General features: G+C 41.4%; 1 protein-coding gene across 1 annotated transcript in view; it reads right to left on the reverse strand.

Moving 5' to 3' along the window:
- Window positions 1-24,835, reverse strand: part of cdk14 (cyclin dependent kinase 14) — a 142,249-nt gene that overhangs the window by 47,059 nt on the left and 70,355 nt on the right. The window contains exons 7-8 of the mRNA XM_079165135.1: window positions 21,693-21,755; window positions 7,995-8,118 (exon numbers count right to left, since the gene is read on the reverse strand). Coding sequence (XP_079021261.1) covers window positions 7,995-8,118; window positions 21,693-21,755 — 187 coding nt within the window. The remainder of the gene's footprint in view (window positions 1-7,994; window positions 8,119-21,692; window positions 21,756-24,835) is intronic.

Here is a 24,835-nt window from a genome sequence, read left to right on the forward strand (position 1 = left end):
ACACATTGACATATCCCGGTGCGGTGGCGAGGGGCTGCGTGCACACTGGGGAGAGCCAAACAGTCTGGTCCGGGTGCCTGCGACATTCCTCCAGCTCCATTGTCACATTGCTTCACTCCTCACACATCATTATCCCAGCAGCTGTTACTTCACAGCGCCGTAACACCAACTTCCAAGAAAATAAACACACATCAGTACACATTAGCTAGCTCAGAAAAGCAACATTTAAAAAAACGAAGCTTTTGTTCAATTTTGCACAATTCAATACTGCAACGCATGCTTCTTCAGCTTGAGCTAGGTTTATAGAAAGGTTGAACTCACTGTAGGCTCCTGCTCAAGATCTTTACTAAAGAGACACATATGTAATACATATGTTGATGTGAAACACGCAGTTTGTTTTTGTCTTTTTTTTTTGTCTTGTCTTTTTTAATCTCCCGCAAACCTCTGCAGTTGGGCTGCAGATCCGCCACAGTTGATGATTGGTTGGTTGGTCCGTGGTTACCCTGAGACAATCACTCCCCTTCTGCTTCACCAGCAGCCATTCTATTTTAAAAGATGATTTATTTTTGTCGTTAATCAACAGACAATGAACTACTACAACTATTTTGAGATTTTCACAGCTAAAAGTATTACTTTCCCCAACTGACTCAATATTAGCAACGCTGCCATATTCCTTGATCCTGGCAACTAATTACAGTACAATGTTATCAAACCTGAAATACATGATGGAAAGGCCCAAGTTGTGACAATCTGGAATGATTCTCAGCGGATCCCTAGATTTACTGCAAGAGAATGTTATTGACCACTTGGCATGTATTTCTTTGTAATGTTGATGGATTTCCACTGTAGTTTAGTCCACAGTCTATTAGCATGCTCAAAATGACAGCACTAAGCATATTCACCATCTTAGTTTATTGTGTTAGCATGTTTACATTTGCTTATCAGGTCTTACAAAAAAAACAGCTGAGGCTGATGGAAATGACATTAGTTTTGAAAGTATCAGGTTCATTTTTCGAATACTTTGAAAACTAATGAGATTCCCATCAGCCTCAGCTGTAAATCGTGTGAAGACCCAATTAGCAAATGTTAACATCCGCATGCTAATACCATCTTGGCTTAAAGTGTTAGCATGTTAACGTTTGCTAATTAGGTCTAAACACAAAGTACAGCTAAGGCTGATGGGAATGTCATCAGTTTTCAAAGTGTCAGGTCAAAAACCAAAGTGAGAAATCAGAGAATGTAATACATCAAGTAGTTGCAGAGATATTTCAGTCCGGACTAAAGTGGACCTACAAACCAGCGGACCAACACTGGCATCCCTAGAGCCATGCCACTAGCATGGCTAAGAACAAGTCACTTTGTACTGTGAGTGGATACAACTGGCTGTCTAGGTCACTGGAGAGGACCTGGGACCTTGCTTCTGATCCAGAAGTCCCCACCTCTTCAACGAGCCAGAAACCTGACCTAGCTTCCCGAACTGTCTGGAACAGGTTCTCAAACAGAGTCCCAAACACACACAGCTCGTTCATTTTGTGAGTGAATGAACCTCAGATTAGGTTTCTGGCCGCTGTGCTCCAGGCTGGCGATGGACACTGACAGCATATGGCAATGCTTCAGTGTTTGAGTGCAAACACAAGCAGCCTTTCAGCAGGTTCATCCCAGCTGTGAGCACATTCAGGCTCTCATGAGGCCCTGGAGTATGTGGGCTATGAGCAATGATCATCTGCTGCTTCAATTGCTTCTATAATTAGGGGTTTGTCATCAGAACATTGTCTCAAGGCTGAAGTCATTTTGCATGTGACGACAATGTGCGCTTGCTGCCAGCATGTGAGTGTGACATCCGGAAGGTATATTAAAAAATAAATAAATACATTTGTATATATTAGTGTTGGGCAACGATTACAATTTTGAATCGCGATTAATCGCATGTTTTTTTCGCATTGTTATGCGCAAAGTTCAATAATGAATTCAAAAGTAGTGTATTGTGCACTTTTATTTTAAAAGTACTGCTATATGAACAAAAGTGCAATAACATTTGGTTTGCAAATACTTTAAACAAATAAGGTGCTTTTTAACAGCAGTATTCCCTTTACACAGTAGCAGTTAAAATATAGTTATAATGATTCTGATAATAGATATTCAGCCGGTGTTCACAACTTTATCTTCATGTGTGTAAGAGATGTAATTTGAAATATACTTCTTGAAAACTGCAAACCTATCTACGTCATGTTTTTTTTTTTTTTTTTGTTAAATTCTCAGTAGCGATAACTAAATGATATGCTTACTATACATATTCCAAACAAAAACACTTTAAAAACTAAATAATAATTTAAATGAATCATTTATTTTTTGCTATTTTTCCTAATTTGGTCAGACACATATGCAACGCTGATTACCGTAATATGTGTGGTGTTTGCTATAAATGTACGTTGGTACATAGAGGGTGATAAGAATTTGTACATGGAGGGACTTAGGACCCTGGTGAATGTAGGTGAAGGAAACAGGAAGAGACTGAAGAGATGCCACACAACAAACAGCTGTTCACCGCTCGCTGCCAGCTGGTCGGTTCTTGTGTTGAAAATGTCCGCTTAATAATAAAAAAAAACTGCGTTAACGCACAATAAAATAATTATCGGCGTTAATTAATTAATGCGTTAACGCAATAATAACACGTTAACTTGCCCAGCACTAGTATATATGTATATATATATATATATATATACATATATACTGTATATATATATATATATATACAGCAGAGATTTACCACTTTTAATGATGATGTGTAACGTGGATTTTTTTTTATTTATTCAAAAAACATTCACAGTAACGTGACATGAATGTGGCAGTAGCAATCCTTAAATGCTACTGAAGAACTGGCTAACTGAAGTGCTGAAACATGTTAGTGAACTCATTTTGTCCTGAGGTGACCAATAGTCACATTAAAAGGTACCCTGTGAAGCTTTCCTTTAAATAAAAGCAGTTACACTTTCTAACTTCTTTGCCTTTGTTGCTGCATTGGCGCCTTTCTTGGATTTTTACCACCACAGTGCCACTCAGTGGAATTTAATGAACATAAATCAATCGGCAAAAGTGTACTATGTCCAGCATAATATGTGTGGGAACATGCAAGTATAGTGTTGTACTTGTATGTGCACAAAATAGAAACAAAACTGGGGCTCACACTGCTCTGTAACACAACTAGAAGTGAAAACCTAGACAGCAAACCAGGGTTCAGAGAAAGTGAGCCTGACAGACCTTTGTAGCCAGCTGTTGGCATTGGAGTTGCATTGTGGGTAATGTAGGCACCAGGTTTTGAAAGGGAAGAAGAATGCATGGAATAAAGAAAACGACATCTCCTGTTCTGTTGCATCGATTTTGGTCCTGTTTTTTAGACTATCCATCATGTGTGATGTAAATGATAATTAAGTAGGCATCTGTAGAGTAGTAAACCACACAAATCCATGTCTTTTAAATCATCTAAACTCTAATGCTACTCACTTTTGATTCAATTTGATTTTAGTTTTTTTACTAGTTTAGTTATGTGTTAATCTGTGTTTTTATTTCATTTTAATTGATTTTTGAATGAGCAAACATTTGCAAAACAAAGAAATGCCCCCTCCACTTTATGGTACTGTAGGTTCATACAGGATTAACTTGAAGTACTGTAGGTCTTGTATGTGTGTTCAGAAAGTGATGCAGTCATTATGGTCCACATAGCTCCTCTACACAAATACAAATCACCGCCCACACGTTGCTTAAATCGGCCTCAATTAGCTGCGTCCTTGATATGAAACATGAGCTCCTCGAAGCCTCATTTATGTGTTGGTTGTTTGTGCAGCTCATTAAAAAGTGAGTAAATCCACAGAGGAGCAGAGGGGAGCATCTGGATCGACTCCACAACCAGCAGCAGGGATATGAAGCTCTGGCCACTGTAGCTGATGAGAAATCAGGCAAATAATCTAGCTGCCAACTAGGAGTGACATTCACTTGCACATTTAATAAACCATCACTGGGTCTGGTCCAAGTACACCAAGCCACAACTGACCACACCCAGCTTCAAAAAATGTAACCATACCCTCACCGCATATCAAGTGTCAATGCAGCAAAGCTTCCATACAATATGTAGTGTGGTGTTACACTTTAAGAATCATTAGCCGTCTTTCTATTCACATATTTTTTATGCACATTTTGAGGTAAAGTACTAGAAAAACTGTATGGAAACGGCAATATTTGATCAAACTTCCTCAATTGCTGCAAAACGCTTACACGTTCATCTGAGGTGGTATTAGAGTTGATGCGCTAAATGGATTATGGAACACCTTTGTTGACTAAGTTCTGATATAGCTAACATTTAACTCACATGAGTGATCAGCTGTTTCTGCTGTCAGCGTCTTCCCAGATACTCCAATAGTGCGCAAATACTTGTCTCCATGAAAACATGACCAATAGTAGCTGAGATAAAAGAATAATCAAAACTTGCACAATTGAAACAAATTCCTGAAGACCTCTCTCCATTTTTCTTTCATAAATCGGTTAGATGTTTGGCTTCCTGTTCTGTTTTGCAACTTTCACTTCTTCGACTGTTTACTGGTGAATTACAGCCAAAGTCTATAGCACCAACTTCTGACCAAACTACACTGTAGCCTAGTTAATTCTCTCCAAACCAGTTGATGGAACGTGGCTAACTATTGTATCCATGAATATCCATTATCAATGTCCGTGGTAGAGTAGTTGTTGCCATAAGGAGGTGGATGGGAAAAGTCTACTACTGCCAAAGCAAAAGCACTGATGAGCACCAAAGGACGAAAGAAAATCAAAGACTGGGAAAGCTAAGTTTTATTTAATATAATCTACTTTCATTTTCCAGTTCACCCATAACCCATCTTAATAAATGTCTTCATTACAGCCAACCCTTATCTATTCCTCTTTGTGCACTCCATCCTTTCACCGCACAGCTTGTGTTCTGCCACCTCTTATTGTACCTCTCGGCCCCTCCTCTGTTGACACTCGCCCTTCATCTCTCTCATTTACCCCAACCAGCACCACAGGCCTCAGCTGTCGGCCGTTAGTATTCCTGCTGCCAAGGCCCGGGACCACAGGGAGCCCTGGCAGCCTGACACAATCACACACACAAACACACACGCGCACACAAACAGCATTCACCTTCCTGATTCTGTGTTTTGTGCATGTTTGTTGATGAGTTCCAGTGACAGACTAATAGACCAGGGACTTTCATTCTTGCTCATTTGGTATTTTGCCCATTATGTTCTCCTTCTCATTCCCGTTGCAGTAATGTTTCCGAACCAATACATGGTTTGCATTATTGATGAAGCTGCCACCTTCTCCCTCCCCCAGTCTATCTTAGCAGAGAGATGGAGGGGTAAGGAGATGGATGGTAAAGGGAAGGGAAGGTCTGAGGAATCAGGTAGGAAATAGAAAAAGGGATATAAAAACTGGATAGGTGTGTATGGATGGACGGATGGATGGCTGTATTATGGATGGATGTATTATGGATGGCTGTATTATGGATGGATGGAACAGAAGGCTGGATTGCCAGTTAGTCTGGCCCCTAATGATGCCAGGCAGGCCACGTAGGCGGTGCTTACGGTGCATGGATCCAAGCCATATGGTGCCACTTCAGGAGGGGTTCCTAACACTACACAAAATAGATGGGAGCATGTGCTCAGTAACTTTCATGGTGACCCGGTCTTTGATTTTGATGTCTTGCATACATGTGGGAATTCTGGCATGCGATGAAAGGCAAAGTGAATAAAAGGTCAAGGGGTCACCTTATTGTCAAGATTTTGTCATCTTGGCCAAAGTGTTGGACAGATGGTTGGACCAACAGATCATAAAAAATGGACCAAACAGTACAAAAAAAGCCATTCTAAACGAAGAAATAAGAATCCCATCTTATTTTGATGCCTCATAGATGCTTAGAACATGGCGGACTACATGCTGGACACAACTTTCAATAATCTGCCTTGGGTTCTTTCACAAGTTGCATGACAGACATAGGGGATGAAAGATAGGTCCACTTCAAGTGATCCTCTGTTATGTATGCGCAGCAAGAAACGGATCTGCAGACAACTCTTCATCCTCACCTGCTTTATTAGATCAGGAGGATGGAAATGAAAACAATGTTTTTGCCAGCTGAAATCCAATAAACCTTCAACGTATCCGTGGTTTGCACAAAAACGTACATTGCCAACATTATTTTCCAGGCAACTGGGCTAAAAGTAATTGCAAAAAATAATTAATTGAGAAAAGAGTGATTTTGAGAAAAAAAAAAGATATTGAGCATGTAACAAGAGATGACTAAACAATTTACACAGGAGCACGCGATTAGAACACTGGACTTTACTGTTTCTTTCACCCTAAGCCTATTTTTAGGCCTCTGCTTGAAAATTGCATACCCATACTCAAGAGAGTGTAAATCTCTAACTACAAGGTCTATTTGAATATTTTTTTTTTTGATAACAGAAACACTTGTGAGATTTGTTCAGATGGGTAAATATTGTGTATATGTTACTGGTTAATAGTAAATGAAGATGGCACACAGCTCAAATATAAAATTGTCAGGTTCTGTTGATATCTTTTTTTTATGAGGCCCTGGCTAGCCTAAAAACTCTCCCAAATCATAGCAAAACAGGTCAGGAGTCTTTAAAATAAATTTGGCTTTGATAGCGTAAAGAATAAAATAGTTAGAGAGGTTTCAGTACAGAAGATTTAGGCGAGGTCATCATTTTGGAACCAGGTGTTCCAGCTGTTCCATTGTACTTTTATATACTATATAACTATATATTTCACTTGTTTTATCAATAATATTGTTCAAACATCCAAATCCAGCAGTTTGGCATCATTTTGAGAGCCAGAATCCTCTCTAAGGCTGTAAACCATGGATGATTCTCATCTGAGCTCCAGTCTTCATGTGTGAGTTGGAAGCTCAGACAGCCTATGATTGGTCCATTTTCAAGAATGAGACCATTTTAGATGCGTCAGAGTCTCAGTAGTGCAGGGATAGAAGCCTAGTTTTGATTGACAGAGTCTTTAGCCCATAAAAATCGAAGAAACGCCTTTCAACCCCGTGCGTAAAATTCCATTCGCCCAAAGCTCGCCCCCCTTCCCCCGGGTCCCAAATGTTAGGTTGACCCCCTTTCTCCAGGAAACACATGAGAGGGACAGAGGACATGCATAGCAACACAGCAGCTTAGCTTCGAACGGAATATCGAACATTTTTCTTCATGATTCATCTCAAAGTAAGGAACTTTCACGGTTGTTCTGCTGCTGATTGGCTTGTTGTTGTGGTGCTTGTTGGCTTGTATCTCTGGAAAGGTTTCACGGAGAATGATGAAGATATCTCTGGATTCGTGGTCGAATTATCTTGCTATTAGACGCATTGGTCGGCCATGCTAGTTGTTAGCGCTTTGTGTGTAGCCTTCTCCGGAGTGCGAAGCACGCCGACTCATGGCCAAAAATACGTGATATTGTGTACAATCTTCTTAGTTAATTAGTATAATGGTGTATAATTGTGTTTACAGTGTGTAAAATGGTTTACATGATTAAGTTGCTCAGAATTTCTTCTTTAATTTGGTATATAGCATGTATGGAGCATTAATAATATTTTTTCATGAAAAGTCCATTCTACGACATTCGGAACCGAATCTCGGAACCGAGCGGCCCCCATTTAGGTCCAAGAGGTTAAAGCTACGGTGGTGGTATGATAAAATATCTGATGAATGAGAAATAAAAAATAACTAAGAATACAACTTGATTCTCATGTAAAAACACAATGACAACAATAAATGCCAATTTATTGTAGATTCTGATCAAAATGGCTCCATATGAGTACTGAGAAGTTCAACAGAGATTGTGTTATCATCAAGTTGCTTCCTTTGACATCATATCAGAACTGTAGAACAGAGGGGATATTCACTCTTACATGTAACAGATACACAGAAAAAAAGAGCATCAGCATCCAGCCTACTCACCGAAGTCAGCAAGTTTGAGCTCTCCAGTGTCGCTGATGAGCAGGTTCTGTGGTTTCAGGTCGCGGTGAAGGATGTACCTCTGGTGGATGTAGGACAGGCCTCTCAGTAACTGGAACAGGAACAGCTAGAAAACACAGGAGAAATGAAGCTAGCGTAAGTTCATGCAGGACACGGAAGTTATACGCCCCAGCTGTAACCAGCTGACAGCCAGCCGATTGAATCATAGCTTCCAATCGGCCACGCACCAATCACAGCCCACTCTCACTTCACGGAGGTTTATTTAAATATGGCTTCCTTCTCACTGATTCATTCTACATCTACGCTGCTACAGACCACACTGCTGACGAAGCTTCGCCTCCTCCACCCCAGCCTCCACCTCTTTGTTAGTTCATCCATCCATCCATCCATTTTCCTCCGCTTATCCGGGGTCGGGTCGCGGTGGCAGCAGGCCAAGCAGGCTGACCCAGACTTTCCTCTCGCCCGCAACATTTTCCAGCTCATACTGGGGGATCCCGAGGCGTTCCCAGGCCAGCTGGGAGATATAATCCCTCCAGCGTGTTCTGGGTCTTCCCCGGGGTCTCCTCCCAGTTGGGCGTGCCCGGAAAACCTCCAGTGGGAGGCGTCCAGGAGGCATCCTAATCAGATGCCCGAACCACCTCAGCTGACTCCTTTCGACGCGAAGGAGTAGCGGCTCGACTCCAAGTTCCCTCCTGATGTCCGAGCTCCTTACCCTATCTCTAAGGCTGAGCCCGGCCACCCTACAGAGGAAACTCATTTCGGCCGCTTGTACCCGCGACCTTGTCCTTTCGGTCACGACCCAGAGTTCGTGACCATAGGTGAGGGTAGGAACGTAGACCGACCAGTAAATTGAGAGCTTTGCCTCCGGCTCAGCTCTCTCTTCACCAAGACGGTCCGGTGCAGCGCCTGCTTTACTGCTGCAGCCGCACCGATCCGCCTGTCGATCTCCCGCTCCATCTTACCCTCACTCGTGAACAAGACCCCGAGATACTTAAACTCCTTCACTTGAGGTAGGCACTCCGTCCCCACCTGGAGGGAGCAATCCACCGGTTTCCGGCAGAGCACCATGGCCTCGGATTTGGAGGTGCTAACTCTCATCCCCGCCGCTTCACACTCGGCTGCAAACCGCCCCAATGAATGCTGGAGGTCAAGATCCGAGGAGGCCAACAGGACCACATCGTCTGCAAATAGCAGAGAGGTGATCCCGAGACCCCCGAACCTTACGTTCTCCACCGCCCGGCTGCGCCTAGAAATCCTGTCCATGAAAGTCACGAACAGGGCCGGTGACAAAGGGCAGCCCTGGTGGAGGCCAACACCCACCGGGAACGTGTCTGACTTCTTGCTGAGAATGCGGACACAGCTCCTACTGCAGTCGTACAGAGACCGGATAACCCGTTGTAACGGGTCCGGCACCCCATACTCCCGCAGCACCCCCCACAAGAACCCCCGAGGGACCCGGTCGAAAGCCTTTTCCAAGTCCACAAAACACATGTAGACTGGTTGGGCAAACTCCCAGAACCCCTCCAGTAGTCTTGCGAGGGTGAAGAGCTGGTCCACTGTTCCACGGCCGGGACGGAATCCGCACTGCTCCTCTTGAATACGAGGTTCGACAAACGGTTAGTTTAGTTCATCTTCTGGCAAATGTTTGAAATGTATTTAAAAAAATGTACCTCTGTCCTGTAAACCCAGGGGGGTTATTGTTCGGTGCTCCCAGTCTTAGCTCAGTAGCTGCTGGCTAATCCGGGGAGCATTCAAAGAGCGGAGCCATTCTCGCCAAATTTAACTGTATTCCATTTGTTGCAATAAATGGTTAAAATCTATAACGAGAGTGTTCCTGACTGAACAAAAGTAAATACAGTATATTTTTACAGGAGAATATGGAACGGTGACAGATCTCTATGTGCAAACAACATGCTGAGGACAGTTTTGATAATGAAGACATGAGACATGAGGACACTCCTTTAATAACTATCCTCTACATCTCTCTGCTGTAGCATATCTCTCTGGGCGGCTGCTGAGGTCAGAGAGGTGTAGAATATCCTAATCATCACTCAGGGGGAGCTGTGACTTCATTCAAGTGAGAGTGAAAACAGACATGAACCCCACGTCTCTTTCACAAAGGCACACATACAATTCAATACAGAGCCATAAGTGAAAAACATAATTTCCTCCACTTGGACTATTGAAGAGTGATAAAACGGATGGGACATCACAGCTGAACTACTGGGGAATGCTGCATTGACTCGGAGTGAAAATAAGTAGGAAATTAAAGCGTTTACTTCTATTTAAAAATGACCTCTTTAGTATATGATTGTGGATTATGACGTATTGCATCAATGTGGGAGGGGGTGTTAGACAGTGGCAGCAGAAATGTATGGTGTGACAATCTGAGCTGAAATCACAGCAGACATATGGTGCTGAGCTGGGCTCTGCCTCCTTTTCCTTTTCTGTGAAGGGCGGCGCATTGATTGCACAGAGCATGACAGGACTGCTGACAGCAGGAGGCAGCGCGGCAGGAAAAGTCAGAATTAGTGAACTTTGACCCAGAGGGGTAGGACAAATACACATTTCTGTCCCTCACCTAATGATGTTTTTCCATTTCCCTTATGTGCTATCAAGCAGAGAAAGCTGTGTCCTGTTGTGTTGAATAACCTGGTAATATTGATCACTTTATACTTGATTTGACTTATTCTTTGAATGTATCACTCAATGCAGTCTCTCACTGAAAGTTTCCTTTACCAGTATTTCTGAAAGACATTTTCCTGAGGTATACCATCAGTTATCGACGATAAATAAATCTATTAGTTTGGTAAAACAACTTTGGAAAGTGAAAATATGTTAAGAGTTATGTTCACAGGCTCTTCCACAAAATATCATGCCAGTGTTCATAGACATGAAATCTACTTACCCTCTCTTCTAATGTTGTTTTTTACACCATGGTAGCTTTGATCACTAAATAATGTCTCTGTCCATTTGACTGGCCAAAGGTTGTTTTTTTTCCAACTGATAAAGTTTAACCTATGCGCTTGCTGGAGATGGTGATTTGTAATAAACGTTCTTTTTAGCCTCTGGAACAGAATCCAGATGTTAGTGTTTCACTGTCTCTCTGTTGAAATGATGTATTTCAGCAAAACTCACGCATGCTCACGTGTGCTTTTAAGGGAAGTTAGCTGAAAAAACTGCAGATCAAAAACAATGAGTTCTTCTTTAAAACAGCTAAAGTACTTTAAGGAAAGCAACTGGATGAGAAATATAATAACGAAACAACTTCATTCATAAAAAAGATAAACCCATTAAAATGCACTAATACCCTTTTGCTGACACGTCATGCGAATACAGATTCAATTGCATTTAAATTTACATTTTTACAGCCAATTATCCTACTGCTGGAATCAAACACAGCTCCTCCACCTGCCTCCGGAGCTCATGAACCCAAACCGTATCCACAAAACAAGTTTAGCTTTTAATATATGCATGCTGCATGAAGTGTAGTGCTGCTGTCGGTAAGAGCTTTCAAAAATGAAGATCAACAAAATCCTAATATATCCAAAGTCAGAGCTACATCAAACTTGTTTTGTATTTCTTTTGAGATCAATCAACAAATAATGAGGCGTGCACGAATCCAGCGTTCAAATTATTTATTTTTTTTCAATTCCAGCATTCCCCTCTCATTTCTCGGCTCACTCTGATACTATGTCCCGGCCAATTAAGCTGATTGAAGCACCATGGAGCCCAATCAGAAACGGGCCCTGTCTGGCATCTGGAGTCACCGGGTCAACAGTGTACTATTCCTGCACTCGGCGGGTGAGAGATGAACTGCAGGGCAGAAAATTAGCATGGGAAATGTGTGCTTACTCATGTATATCAAATAGAGTTCTGAAAAGCCCTTGCCTTGTTAGGAGTGCAACTGCATGGTAATGAAAAAAAAAATCACTTTCATTCTCTTCAGTCAGCTCTTTAATTCAAAAATCAAACCTTTCTCAAAAAAGGCTTTTTATTGTTCTACTTCAATTGGAACGGCGCATTTGCATTCTAATATTTGAGGAAAAGTGAAGTGCTGAGAGCCGTTTGAGGAGGCAATTCAGACACACTGTTCTGACTATAATAATACAAATAATTCTGAATGCCAATCTTCAAGCTGAATTACATAGATTCATACTCAGACAGGCTCAGTATGTACAGTGGTTAACATTTGGCTCGTTGACACCTTAGATATCTGCTTGCCAGAGAAGTGTAATAAGTGACTATGAGATGTCCATCTGGGCAAACGTATTGAAAGGAACCCTGTTGTTAAAGATGTGACCGCACCAATCGATCCTGGAAAATGGACAACATAATAGGTGAAAAAAGTCACCTGTAAACTCATCAAATACGGCAGCTTGGTCAAATCATTTCGCTCTACGTAGTTACGGCGGGAGAAAAGAGAGAATACAAAAGGACGTTCACCCAGGAGACCGCTGTTGAGTTGTTGTGTGAAACCAAAAATCGACTTGGAGTACTTTAAGCCACGTAACCTCACTACGTCACTCACTTTATGAAACATAACATTATGTAATGTTACTACATCAAGTTTATAATGTAGTCACATACATAATGTAGCCCATAGTTATGTTAAAAAATGCACTTATCTTAACCTAAACCACAATCTTTAGAATTAATTTGCCTAAACCTAACCAGGTAGTTTCTTGTTAAAACATTTAAAAGTTTATTTTAAAAAGACAGTGTATGCATGTATGCATGGTGAGGTGTGCAAAACTGAGGCTAGAGGTTTATGTAGTCACAGTTTGAAGCGTAGGGCCACTGAGGAGTTGAAAGGGAGAACGTGTTGGCAGGAAAGGTGGCAGTGGAAAAGTGAATGTGTCTGTAATTCAGTCTAAAAGATTCTGAACTAAGTGACATCTTTTACATAAATTACAGTAGTATTGCAGTTGCTCACAATCACATTGCCACTGCAGTGATGGTGGCAATTTCAATCAGATAACAACCTAAATGTTCCTTAACAAAGAAATAGAGCTCTACTTGAGGATTCATCGATACACAGGGTTGTGACAGGAACATGATTCATAAATAATTCAAGATCTTCTCAATAAGTTTGTGATGTCTGATGTCAGTAAATACTACAGTGCTTATGAATATATTTCATAGTTGCCATGGAGAAGACAATGAAAACACTTCGGGTTTGTATCACATGTTTTCTATTAGAGACGTGTCTCCAAGTCTCAGCAGAGCTCGTCTCGAGGTCCTCAACTGTTTCAGCAGGCTCCTGATGAAGACTAAACTGATCTGTGTATGTATAATCGGTGGAGTGCCCCATTAATGTCTAAGTTTACCCTGTCATTAGCTGCATAGCAACAGGATTTTAAGCGCAGTGATTGGATGTTTCCTACTGCAATGCGCTCTGGGACTTTGCTTCCCTCCCAAAATATACAGGCTTGTACATTTGACTTTTTGTACTTTTTAATTTCAATACAGTGTCTTATTGTTTGTACTCGACCAAGATAACTTAATGCTAATCTAATTGTTGGAAATGCTCCAATGACTTTTCTTCACCTGGACTATAGAACCCTGTAAGCCTGCTACAGTAAAACTAGCTAATGACACACATTGAGATTCAGAGTGTATGGGTCTTTCAATGAAGAGAAAAGCCCTGCAGGATATCTAGTGTGTGTGTGTGTGTGTGTGTGTTAATCATGATGCATTATTAGTTCATAACTGCAGGGAAATAAACAGTGTGATGGTAGTTAAATCAACCATTATTATAATCTATCAGCTGAGGAGTGACCCTACTGCAGGAACAACAATCCATCATCAGCAAACCAATAAACACACACTCCATCTTTCAAATGATAAAGTAGTGGACCCAGATAAGTGTGTGGATTTGGTCGGCTCTGAGGTGTCTATCCTAGAATGCAGTGGAATTGGGCTCTTTTGTCTGATATTCAATGTGCAGCAGAGGGATGAGGCAATGCATCAAAGTGACAGCAGCATGGTGGGGTTCACCAGGACAAACACAAAAACAAAGCAAAACGGCACAGAACACAGGAAGAGAAGAAAGGTGCTGCGTTTTAATGGGATGTTAATATGGAACACACTAGCTCATAAGCTTCACGACAGGCAGGCATGAAGACTGACTGATCTGGGACAAAACAAAAGTCCCACTAGTGGCATTACAAAAAGGTAAATAGAGAGAACACACTTACTAAAATGTTTCAATTCCAAGAGCCCTATCAGTAATGTAAATGTAAAGTTTATTCACACAACACAAACATGCTCAGTAAACTTAATGACACTTTGCACACTACGTTGATATTTCTTGTGTAGGCTTAAGTATGAAATTGTCCTGATGATGCAGAAACAGTCAGGTCATCAACGGAGATAAGGTTTGATCTTGATAACAATTAATAACATGATAAATGGTAAATGGACTTACATTAATATGCGCCTTTCTATTTGTCCAATCACTCAAAGAGCTCTTTACACAACATTCACCCATTCACACACAAATACACTGATGGCAGAGGCTGCCATACAAGGTGCCACCTGCCCATCAGGATCTAAACTAAAGCACATTCTCACATTGATGAAACAGCCAATTGCAACGCCCAACCCCACAGTAATTTGGGGTTCAGTTTCTTGCCCCCGCCCCCCAGAGGCGGGGATGGACTGCCAAGCTTGTGACCAGTGGGCGACCTGCTCTGTCTACCTAAGATATAGTGGAGTAATGTCTATCTGAGCCAAGAATGAAGTCATTCTCCATCTCTGTGTGTTGGTGTTACGTGTCTTGTGTTTGTGCTCTCCCTCTGATTACCCTCAGTATCCTCTCGGGTGCCGCCCAGTTCCTGAATGCCAGCTGACAGGTGATTGAACGCGGCTGCGTTCGATCCTAACTAGGCCGTGGTTAAAAGGAGAGGAGCGCCACACGGACGGCCCCTCTGGAGCACAGCATAGTTGTGAAGCTGTGGATCGGCTGTGGATCACCATTGGAGCATTTACTTGTGTCTATGAATAAATGTCTATCATTGAACCATCATCAGTTGCTCTTGATTCTCTTTCCCCGGGAAATAAACATTCTTACTCCCCGCATCCCTTAGATGGCAAAATGAGAACGTAACAGTTGGTGTTAGAGCTTCTCCTTGCTTTGTTGACATTGCCCGGCCGGCCGTGCATGCCTTTTAGTGCATGTTAGTGCATGTCAGCGTGCCCCACTGGTTAGCTCATGTAATCCAAATAAACATGACGTAACAATGATTAGCGTCTCTTAAACAAATATCAGAAAATATGTGTCAATGTGATCTTTTACAATGGTGCTTAAACTGCAAATAAAGCAGGTCACTGTATCATGTGTGGATAACAGACCAATTACATCTGCAGGCTTGTAGTGGAAAACAAACAATATATGAGTCACTCATTTCTATCTGTGAAATGGGTATTAACATAAGCTGCTTATGTTGGTCCAAATTTACTAATGGGAGAAAATGGCATGTGCCATCAGATGCATGCTAAAATAACCCGTTTTATAAACCTGCTTTATACTGAAAACAAATAAAACACTAACAAACAACAAATGCAACATACAGGCCTGGGTCTCCACAGCACATATACAGCTAAGGTGGCTCCTCAAGGAACAACGCTGAAAATACTGGCCCTCGGTTGGTGGGAAACATGTCAAAACCTCATGCTGTGCATAGTCAAGCATCCACCCTGACCTCTCTACTACATCATGCTCCTTCCGCCTTTGCTTCTTCAAAATAACGGTTCTAATTTGCACAGCCACAACAGGTATAAATGTATCATTTTAGGCATTGAAACATTTTGTGTTGTGATGGTGGTCTTGAACTACCTACTGACAGACAGAGACAATGATCAACAAGAGCTGTTTTGGCCTGCTAAAATGTAAATGCTCTATATTTGAGTTCAAACTGTATCAATAATAGATTTAAGATTCAGACCATCATAGCACAGATGAATTCAACATTGAAAATGACTTAAAAAACAAACGGTTGGCTTCGTTGACAAATCTCCAAAGCAGTGTTTTGCTGAAATGGGAAAAAGTGGTGAAATCAGTGAGGGAAAGCTAAAATGAAGGCGTGTTAAATGGAGTGAAAACGGTCCACCATCTGCCTGCAGGCTTGGAAAGAGCCCTCATCTTTTCCACTAAGCATCTGTACAGTGATGTCCTTAATGGGCTGAATCAAGAGAAAGCATCAACCTGCACTGTGGCACTGGCCACTGAGGACTGTTAAGTTCCAGATATGCCCAGAATTGTCTTTGGCTGATGTTTTAATGAGCAGCTGTGTAGTTCTGCAGGGCCTCTTTGTGTAACTATAGGACTACTGAAACACCACAGCTTAGATGCTCATCAGTTAGATGAGAAACAAAGTGTATCCTCTAGGCTGCAGCGTCCCCAGACATTATAAGGGACTTTTATTGTTGCAAAATTGTCTTGTGCTGCATGCACAACTCAACTCATAAAGTCAGGAATAGTTAACCACCAGGATGGTGCCAACAAACCGATGAAAAAGTGGTAAACACGTTCCATTATAGCAGAGTGTACAATTTGTTTCACCTCAGGCAGATGGACAAATGACAGACAATGGCACAATGTGGTAAATCGGTCTATATCATTTCCATTTATCCAGTACGGCAAGTGTTTTGGTCTGTTCCATTTGAACTGAGAAGTTGGACTTTTAAAGTTGCTAGCCGGACATTTCAACTATGCCACTGAAGTTAGGGTTATTATGTATTTCTAACACGGAAAGTTGGAAGAAGCTCACCAACCCAGACCTCAAAATCCAAGATGGCCGCTCCGTGCATTAACAGTTATGAAAGCTGTATACTGTTTATCTCTTTAAGCAGCCTACTGTATATGTGTTGATGAAAATAATGTTCTTAACAGTGGAGTTTATGTTTTGCATCTATTATTTACATCCTCCAGTGGTGTTTGGTGTAGTCCCTGGTTAATGTAACCTGGCGGTGTCTTTAAAGTTCAGTTACATCATCAGTTACATTTATCAACCAGCAATTCATGTGCTGGGTTTTGAACTGTTTTACAGAGCTTTTTACACAGTTTAAGTGTATGCTCACTCATTGAGATATAGTGCTCTATATCAAGTATTATATTATTATTATTATCATAGAGATGATGGAACGCATATCTCTCTTGAGGTGCAGGTCAGCGACTAGCCAAGACCACGTGTCAGATGCTTGCTGCGATGCCCCGTCACTGATATTGACATGACACTATAATGTGCTATCAGTAGCTTCCCTTGTAATGGGATTGTGAGCGCAAACACACACGCTGTTATTTGGCTTGTAGACACGGTCTGTGGGTGTCAGTTTCCCATTGATCTATGGAGATGTCACTGAGATACAGCCATCCAGCTGACTGCATATAATCTAATAAGAAGAGCACTTCAGCAGCAGTCTGGATGAGGTCATACTCACTTGCGTTCAATTACAGCAACGCCGCTAACAAACTGCAGTTTGAGTACAAGGGGCTAGAAGACCTAATGGAGCAGCAAAACAAGATAGTTTCTGATAGATTTTACTCTGGATCCCTGAGTTCAAGCAGAAACTTAGTTCATTTTCAATTTTAAATTACAGGAACACACACACACACACACACACACACACACACACACACACACACACAGCTCTCTGGTCCTTGACCAATAATTACATCAGCAGTGAGAGTCTGAGTGTGTGAGTCTGAGTGTGTGTCTCTACATGTTAATTTGATTTAGCACCAGTTGAGGCACTAATTCTAGGTTTCTGATTAGTAAATAGGAGGATGGCTGACTGCACTCCCTCAGTCATACAACGCACTAATAACAGACATTAACCCCATTCATGGTGCTTGTGTTTGAGGTCAAAAACTGAAACGCCCATAAACGCTGTGACACTTGATGATATTCTCAAAATGGATGATATAACATTACATTACATTACAGTCATTTAGCAGACACCTTTATCCATAGCGACTTACAATAAGTGTATTCAACATCGGTATTCAAGAGAACTACTAGTCACCAGAAGTGCATCTCCTTTTTAAACAAGCATCTAAGAGCATAAACCAGAGCAAACGTACAGTGCAGAAACAAACTAATACAAATACAATAAGTGCTGAGTGGAAGGCTCAGCGTAGCACTTCTTGAAGAGGTGAGTTTTCAGCCTGATGAAAGATGTGCAGCGACTCTGCTGTCCTGACGTCAGTGAGGAGTTCATTCCACCATTGTGGGGCCAGGACAGAAAACAGCCGTGACCGGGTCGATCGGCCACAGAGACCTCTGAGCGACGGGGCAACCAATCGCCCCGAGGCAGCAGAGCGAAGTGGTCGAGCGGGGGTGTAGGGCTTGACCATGGCCTGGAGATAGGAAGGAGCTGTTCCTTTCACTGCCCTGTAGGCTAGCACCAGAGTCTTGAACTGGATGCGAGCTCTTACAGGGAGCCAGTGTAGAGAACGGAGAAAGGAAGTTGTGTGGTAGAAGTTGGGGCGGATATGAGCATTTCAAAAAAGGAATAACACAATTTGATATGGATCTTGTGTCTGTGTAGAAACCTAAAAACAATCTGAATCTCTTTTGATTAATCTGAACTGTAACTTGTGGTTTCGTGTTGGAACTGCACGTCTCTGAAATGTCTCTAGCCAGAGGGCATGTTGCCAGATGCAGTCAGTGAACACAGGTTTTTTTTTTGGTCTATGCTCAGTACAGTAATACCAAACCTGGCAACCTCACTCAACAGTGACACCTCAACGTTACTGTGCACACAGTTTCTTAAGACACAATTACAGCATGCAAAGTCCAAGTAGTACCTTTCTGTTAATGTTTCAAGCAAACCAGATACATTGCGTGAACTAGTTTTGAAGGCATCTGTAGGATTTCACTTCTCCACTATGGACAGATCCAGGCTAGCTGTTTCTCACTTATTCCAGCTCGGCTAAAAAATACATGTTCTAGCTCTCTACTAAAAGCAGGGACATGATGCTGGTATCAGTATTGTCAGCTCACTTTTGTAAAGGCTAATAGTGCAGGCAAAGGGAACTTGGAAGATTACATACTGATTGCAAATGTTCACAGTGTTTTTGATGATATATTTGGCTAAGAAATTGGTCTGTTGGTTTATTGGGACTAAAAGGGGAAATTTATAGTTGAAGCAAAGAATAAGGAATAAACTACCGTATCCTTGTTATATATCATTTCATTCCAAATTAAATGATTGGAGTCTAGTCTAGTGACAGCCACAGGATTCTTTTTTTTTTGTCAGATCATTTGATTTATTGATTGCTGTCAGTATGTAAAGACAATGTAAATGCATACAAAATGCATTACCCACCCTACCTTTAATGTTACTGCCTTTCCTTGACAATACCAAAAGAAACGAGGTGCCATTCTCAGTGTGGCAGATTATTAAAACCATTGTTTTCATGCTGAGTAGTTCCCGTGCAGCCTCTGTTACATGACTGCACAGGCACCGGGCCAAAGCACAGCTCAGTCATCTCACCAAAAAGCCACAAAGTCAGCGGGTGCCAAGCAACACCTCGGAATAATCCTTAATTATTCATTTGAATTTCAACGAGGCGGCTGTCAGCAGGAAGAACGCGTAGTACTTATGTAAATCCTCAGTGGTAAAAGGTACGAGCTGTTACATAACAGATGCAGCCTGAACTGTCACCTTCCTGCGTGAGGGAACATCCTAACACCCCCACTATACCAACATCATCATCATCGTCATCATCACCAGGCCTCATTCACTCCATCATCATGTCTTTATATCTGTTCATTTATGTTACTGCTAAGAGGGAAATATCAGAGTGTTCACTCATGTCCTGTTAGAGCAGAGGACCAGTCCATCATACCATCACCATCTCACAGGGGGTTGTGTCCCGCACGTCAGGGACAGGCAATAAGATGGCACCGTCATTCAAATGATTCTTTACTGTTTGAGCTGTAGTTGAGTTTGATGGCAGCCTATCTAAAACTAGCCAGGTTGAAATATAGTTTAACCTGCTAAGAACCAATTTATGTTCCAAACACAAACAAATCATATATTGTAATGGTGAATCGTAAATCATTTGCAATAAAAATGGTTAAAATACTTATGAGTCATTTTCTCTGTCCATTCAAATGGAACAAGGATCTGAACGCAAAAAACTCAAAAACAGTGAATTCAAGTGCTTCAAGACACGCTGCATATATATTTAGCATCAGCCTTGTCGTCACCACTCAGAATATTTGTGCATATGGGTGGAGTCAAATGACAGCAATCACAGATCTCAGACATCCTAGAAAAGGCTCGTCCATTGGAAAAGGGTTGGAGATCTGAACGGGTTCATCTCTGTGTAGCTAGGCCTCAATATTTTCTGTTCCATTCTGTTCTTTAATGTTTTCATGGGCTATCTACTTTGACTTAAAATGGCCTTCTGATTTACATTTAGAATTTCTAGTCTGGTGTATTGTTGTGACATTATGCTGAACTGCAGCACTGTTGAGTAGCTACAGCAGAATATTGTTGTTTATTTTACAAGATGAATCAAAAATATTTTTTAAGTCCCAAAATACAAAACTACAAATATTACAAAATAAATGAGGTTGATGGTAGTAATGTTTGTGGAGGCTGATGATCTCAGTGTGAACTGAAAGGGAGACACTACAGATATGATATCACAATGAAACAGATCCAGTTAATTACTTACATTGAGACATTTAAGAATTTTGGAGACATCTACAGATGCAAATGGAGTGAGAAATATATGTGTGTTTTAGACATTTTCTTCCCTCTAGTCTGAAAGAAGATATGCTATGGTAGCAAAATCTTAAAGTTGACCAGTGGATGAAAACAATGTCTTTGTCTTTAACAGATACAGTTGTGCTAAAGTGAGATCAGACTCATGCAGCTTAAGAGGTTTTAAATGTGTGGTGGAGAGACAACCCACTCAGCTCAGTATTCTTATTTTTAATCAGCATCACATAATGTATGCTTTTAATACCATCATATTTTTTGTCCTGCTAGCTTTTTACCACATCATCAGTAAATTAAGTCACACATGCTCATATTATTAATGCTGCAATCATTATCTTTGTTCTGGTGTCTGCTCTGGTTTGTTGTACAAAGTTTCCTCAGAGACGGATAAGAAACCAATGCACTGGTTTGCAGACAGCCAATAGGAAAGGAGCCATCAAAATGTAGAACGCACTGAACAGCTAAATGGTCTAAATGACTGGACCACGAGGGACCAAACATTTGGGTTTGTGGCCCTCTGAGATGAAGTCATACCTTGTCACACTTTGAGCTGTGAGCAGCTATTTTCTCCTCAGAGATTGTTTTATTGAATCAGTTTTCGGCCTGAAGAGGTCAAACTATCCGATATATTTCACAGAAAAACAAAAAAGCAATTTAATTTTGTATAACCCTGCAATGTAATCTTGCCCCGTGGGTTGTATGGACTAGAAGAGACCAGATCAGAAGAACTGCTAAAATATTAGGTTACATATTTTACACATAACCTTGAAACCTTCGTGGTTTCAAGGTTACACTGCTGCTTGTTTCTTGTTATGTCGTCCTCCTGATCTGTTCCTGGTGGAAACATCGCTTCTGCTTTTTCCATTCACACCCTTATTAGCATTTTAAATAGTGTGCTCATTAAACTACATGTCTTGGGACCAGAATAATATACTGTACCTTCACATTGTCTGGATGGAGACCCCCAGGGTGTTTGTCCATGTACTGACACAGGTCTGTGTGCTGTGAAATAAAAGCAAGAAAGCATAATATTAATACTGCAACATGAAAAAGTCTAGAAGCTTGTGACAGTCTGAGAATACCAAATGCTACTGTGGCTGGATGTCAATTCTATTAAATGCGAGGCAGATAAGTCCATAATTTGACATCTCTAGGGAATATTTCCAAAAATCAACTGCTCTTTTGTCTTCATCCCCCTAATGCTGCCTCACCCATTTTTTCACTCCTGGTTTGAACACAAATTAGTAGTTCTTCCTGTTTATCGCTAGTAGTGTTGTAAACAGTGAATGATATTTGTGAACATTCAGCAGCTACACTTCAGATGATTTTACAGTAACGTGAGCACATCCATCAGTGACTGAGAGGACGACACAGGGACATGGCCTGAAACCACATGTGAGGACATTTTGATTTACTTGTAGTGTCTCTTGGCGTAGATGGCTCCGACATGTGAACTTCAAAAGTACCGAAGTATATCAGTGCATCTGCTGGTTGGACACGGCATACAAAAGCCCATGTCAATAGTGTTTTTCTAAATCCCTCTCACTGTCAGAAGGGTAGACAGCGGTCCACACAGAGAGTTGAAATGTATGAATATTAGTTAATCAAGAGTTTAACCAACATGACTTTCTGTCTTTCTGCTAGTAGATAGCTTGCTGGCTAGCTATCTGGCTGTTACCAAATAGGTGGTTATTGATGTAACGCATTTATTTATTTGAATAGTCTATTGTTAGACATGCAGAGCAGACTAGTGTCTACCACTTATTTATATAAACCGATCACAATGTTGGGAATCTAAATGGTCCCTCTCTCACAAGCAAAAATATTGAATTTAAGAGTTTTTTTTAAGCTTAAAATGTTTGGCAAGTAAAGGATGATATAGCTTCCACTCTAAAGTGGAGGTAAGATTACAAAATGACAGAATGCTGAAGCGCCCTTATTCAGGCAAAGAATAAGGTTGATATATAAAAGGTGCTAATTTAAATCACATAGGGTTCCTCTGCTTGGAACCACAGGAGAACCCTTTTTGGGTTCTGGTAGAATATTTTTGAAACAGTTCCATCTGGAACTTTTTCAGTGGGTTCTACTTAGAAGCCAACATAAAGTATTATACCTAAACCCATCTGTAAAAGCTTCCAACCAGAATCCACTAGGATAGGTTCTAAAGAAAACCCCTCTACGGTGTAATGGTTCCACCCAGAACCCTCTCTAGAGAACCTTTCCACCATCATTTCAAGTGTTGATTGTAAAAATAAATGTTATTTATATTTCATTAAACTTATTTATTTTAAAGGCTTCTAAGCTTCTCTAGAAGCCACCCCTCCATCTACTGACTCATATGACCCCATCCATGCATTGCTACACTGGCCTGCCCTTCACCTCTGTGTTTAGTTAGCATATTGAGGATGGAGGAGCGGTAGCTCTGAAATCACACTGGAATTTAAAATCTCAAATTCTCCTACTGCTGCCGGCGTCATCGGAGCCTCCTCTGCTGAATAATTCAGACGGATGCTCCAGCATGGACATGCCTGTCCATCTCACTTTCTCCTTTATCTCCCAGTAATACATTTCACTGTTGTCTTTCCCCACACTATTATCTGTCCCCTCTCCCTATGTATTTCACCCTCACCCTGTCAATCATTAGTGTTGAGAGGCAAACAATGAAATGATGTTTGTGGTTGGAATGCCCTCTGTATGGAAAACAGCCCGGACTGATTACAGCTCCGAACACTTGATGATGAATCAACATGGAACCAGTAGTACCACATTTGCACAACTTGGAATTAAACTTTTAGGTCACATGAACACCATTTGCCACCAGGCTGAATCCATGAATGGAAAAGCAAGTAATTCTTCATATTCAAATAATTGTGTTGCATCAAAATTGGAAAAAGTCAAAGACATGAATATCCAGGGAGGATCTTATGCGGAGGGTTAACTGACCTCTGCTCTCATTATTTATTCAAATATGACCTGCTGAGCTCGAATCACGTCTCACCAAACCTCCTTGAGAAGCCGACCCTTTGACGAACGTTCTATCTACCAAAAGGGGGCATCGCACCGTTTTCAGTCTCATTAAAACGAACAAGCAGTGGAAGGCTGAGTAAGCTTGTTCTGGTTGAGAGATTTGGCCTCACTCAGCGTTTGAAGATCAAAGATTGAGCTGAATATCAATGTGACCATCAATGGTTGTCAGCGGATCCATATGCAAAGGGATAGCAGAGAATCTGAGCTATTCTGAACCTTGTAGTTGCATAGCTATCATTTCTGTCCAAAAAGCTGAGGTACTGACTCTTTTTAGTCGTACAATGTTTACCATGTGAAAGCTGAGCTGAAAAGTGTGTTTTAATATCAACTAGTAGCAGTGTTTCCCCTACCATGTTATTGGGGGGCTGGCCCAACGGCCCCTCCCGCCCCCCCCTGAAGGACGAGTTAATTTTGCTTAATTTATTTACATGCCGGCATGTCACATCTGTCACTACACGTTTTACAATTCCCCAGCTCTCTGTATCGCGCATGGCGGTGTTCCGCCCCGATCCGCGCGCTCACACATGTGCGCGCACGATGCTACAGTCGCTCTGAGCACCCCCCCCCCCCCCCCAAAGCTGTAAACGTAGGGGAAACACTGAGTAGAGATAGTCTGATGAAGATTTTCTGCCCCTGGGCCTGGCCAACAATTCAGTATTATTGTTCTGACTTTAAGGGATTTGGACAGGATTTTTAAAGACTCTTCAGCTCAAGAGAATAAAAAAAAGTAATATGCAGTTTTCACGACATTTGAAAAAGTTTCATGCTGCTTTTTGCTTGCTAGAACAATATGGACTAGTGTTATCATCAAAGACTACAGACAAACCCAAATGTTTCTGAAATGGAGGAACTGGGTTCAAGGTAAAAATATTACACATCAAATATGAAAAGATATCACTGAATATAGGTGGGTCTGTTTTTTTGTTTTGTTTTGCTGTAAAACAGTAACCTTCCATTAAAATGTCTGTCTGATTTCCTGTATTGAGCTGTACTGCATCTCACTTCCATCCTATGGTGGAATAAGCTCAGGCTGTTATACCATTCTTCAAGTGCAG

Source organism: Pholis gunnellus (assembly GCF_910591455.1).
Source record: "Pholis gunnellus genome assembly, chromosome: 8".
Lineage (NCBI taxonomy): Eukaryota > Metazoa > Chordata > Actinopteri > Perciformes > Pholidae > Pholis > Pholis gunnellus.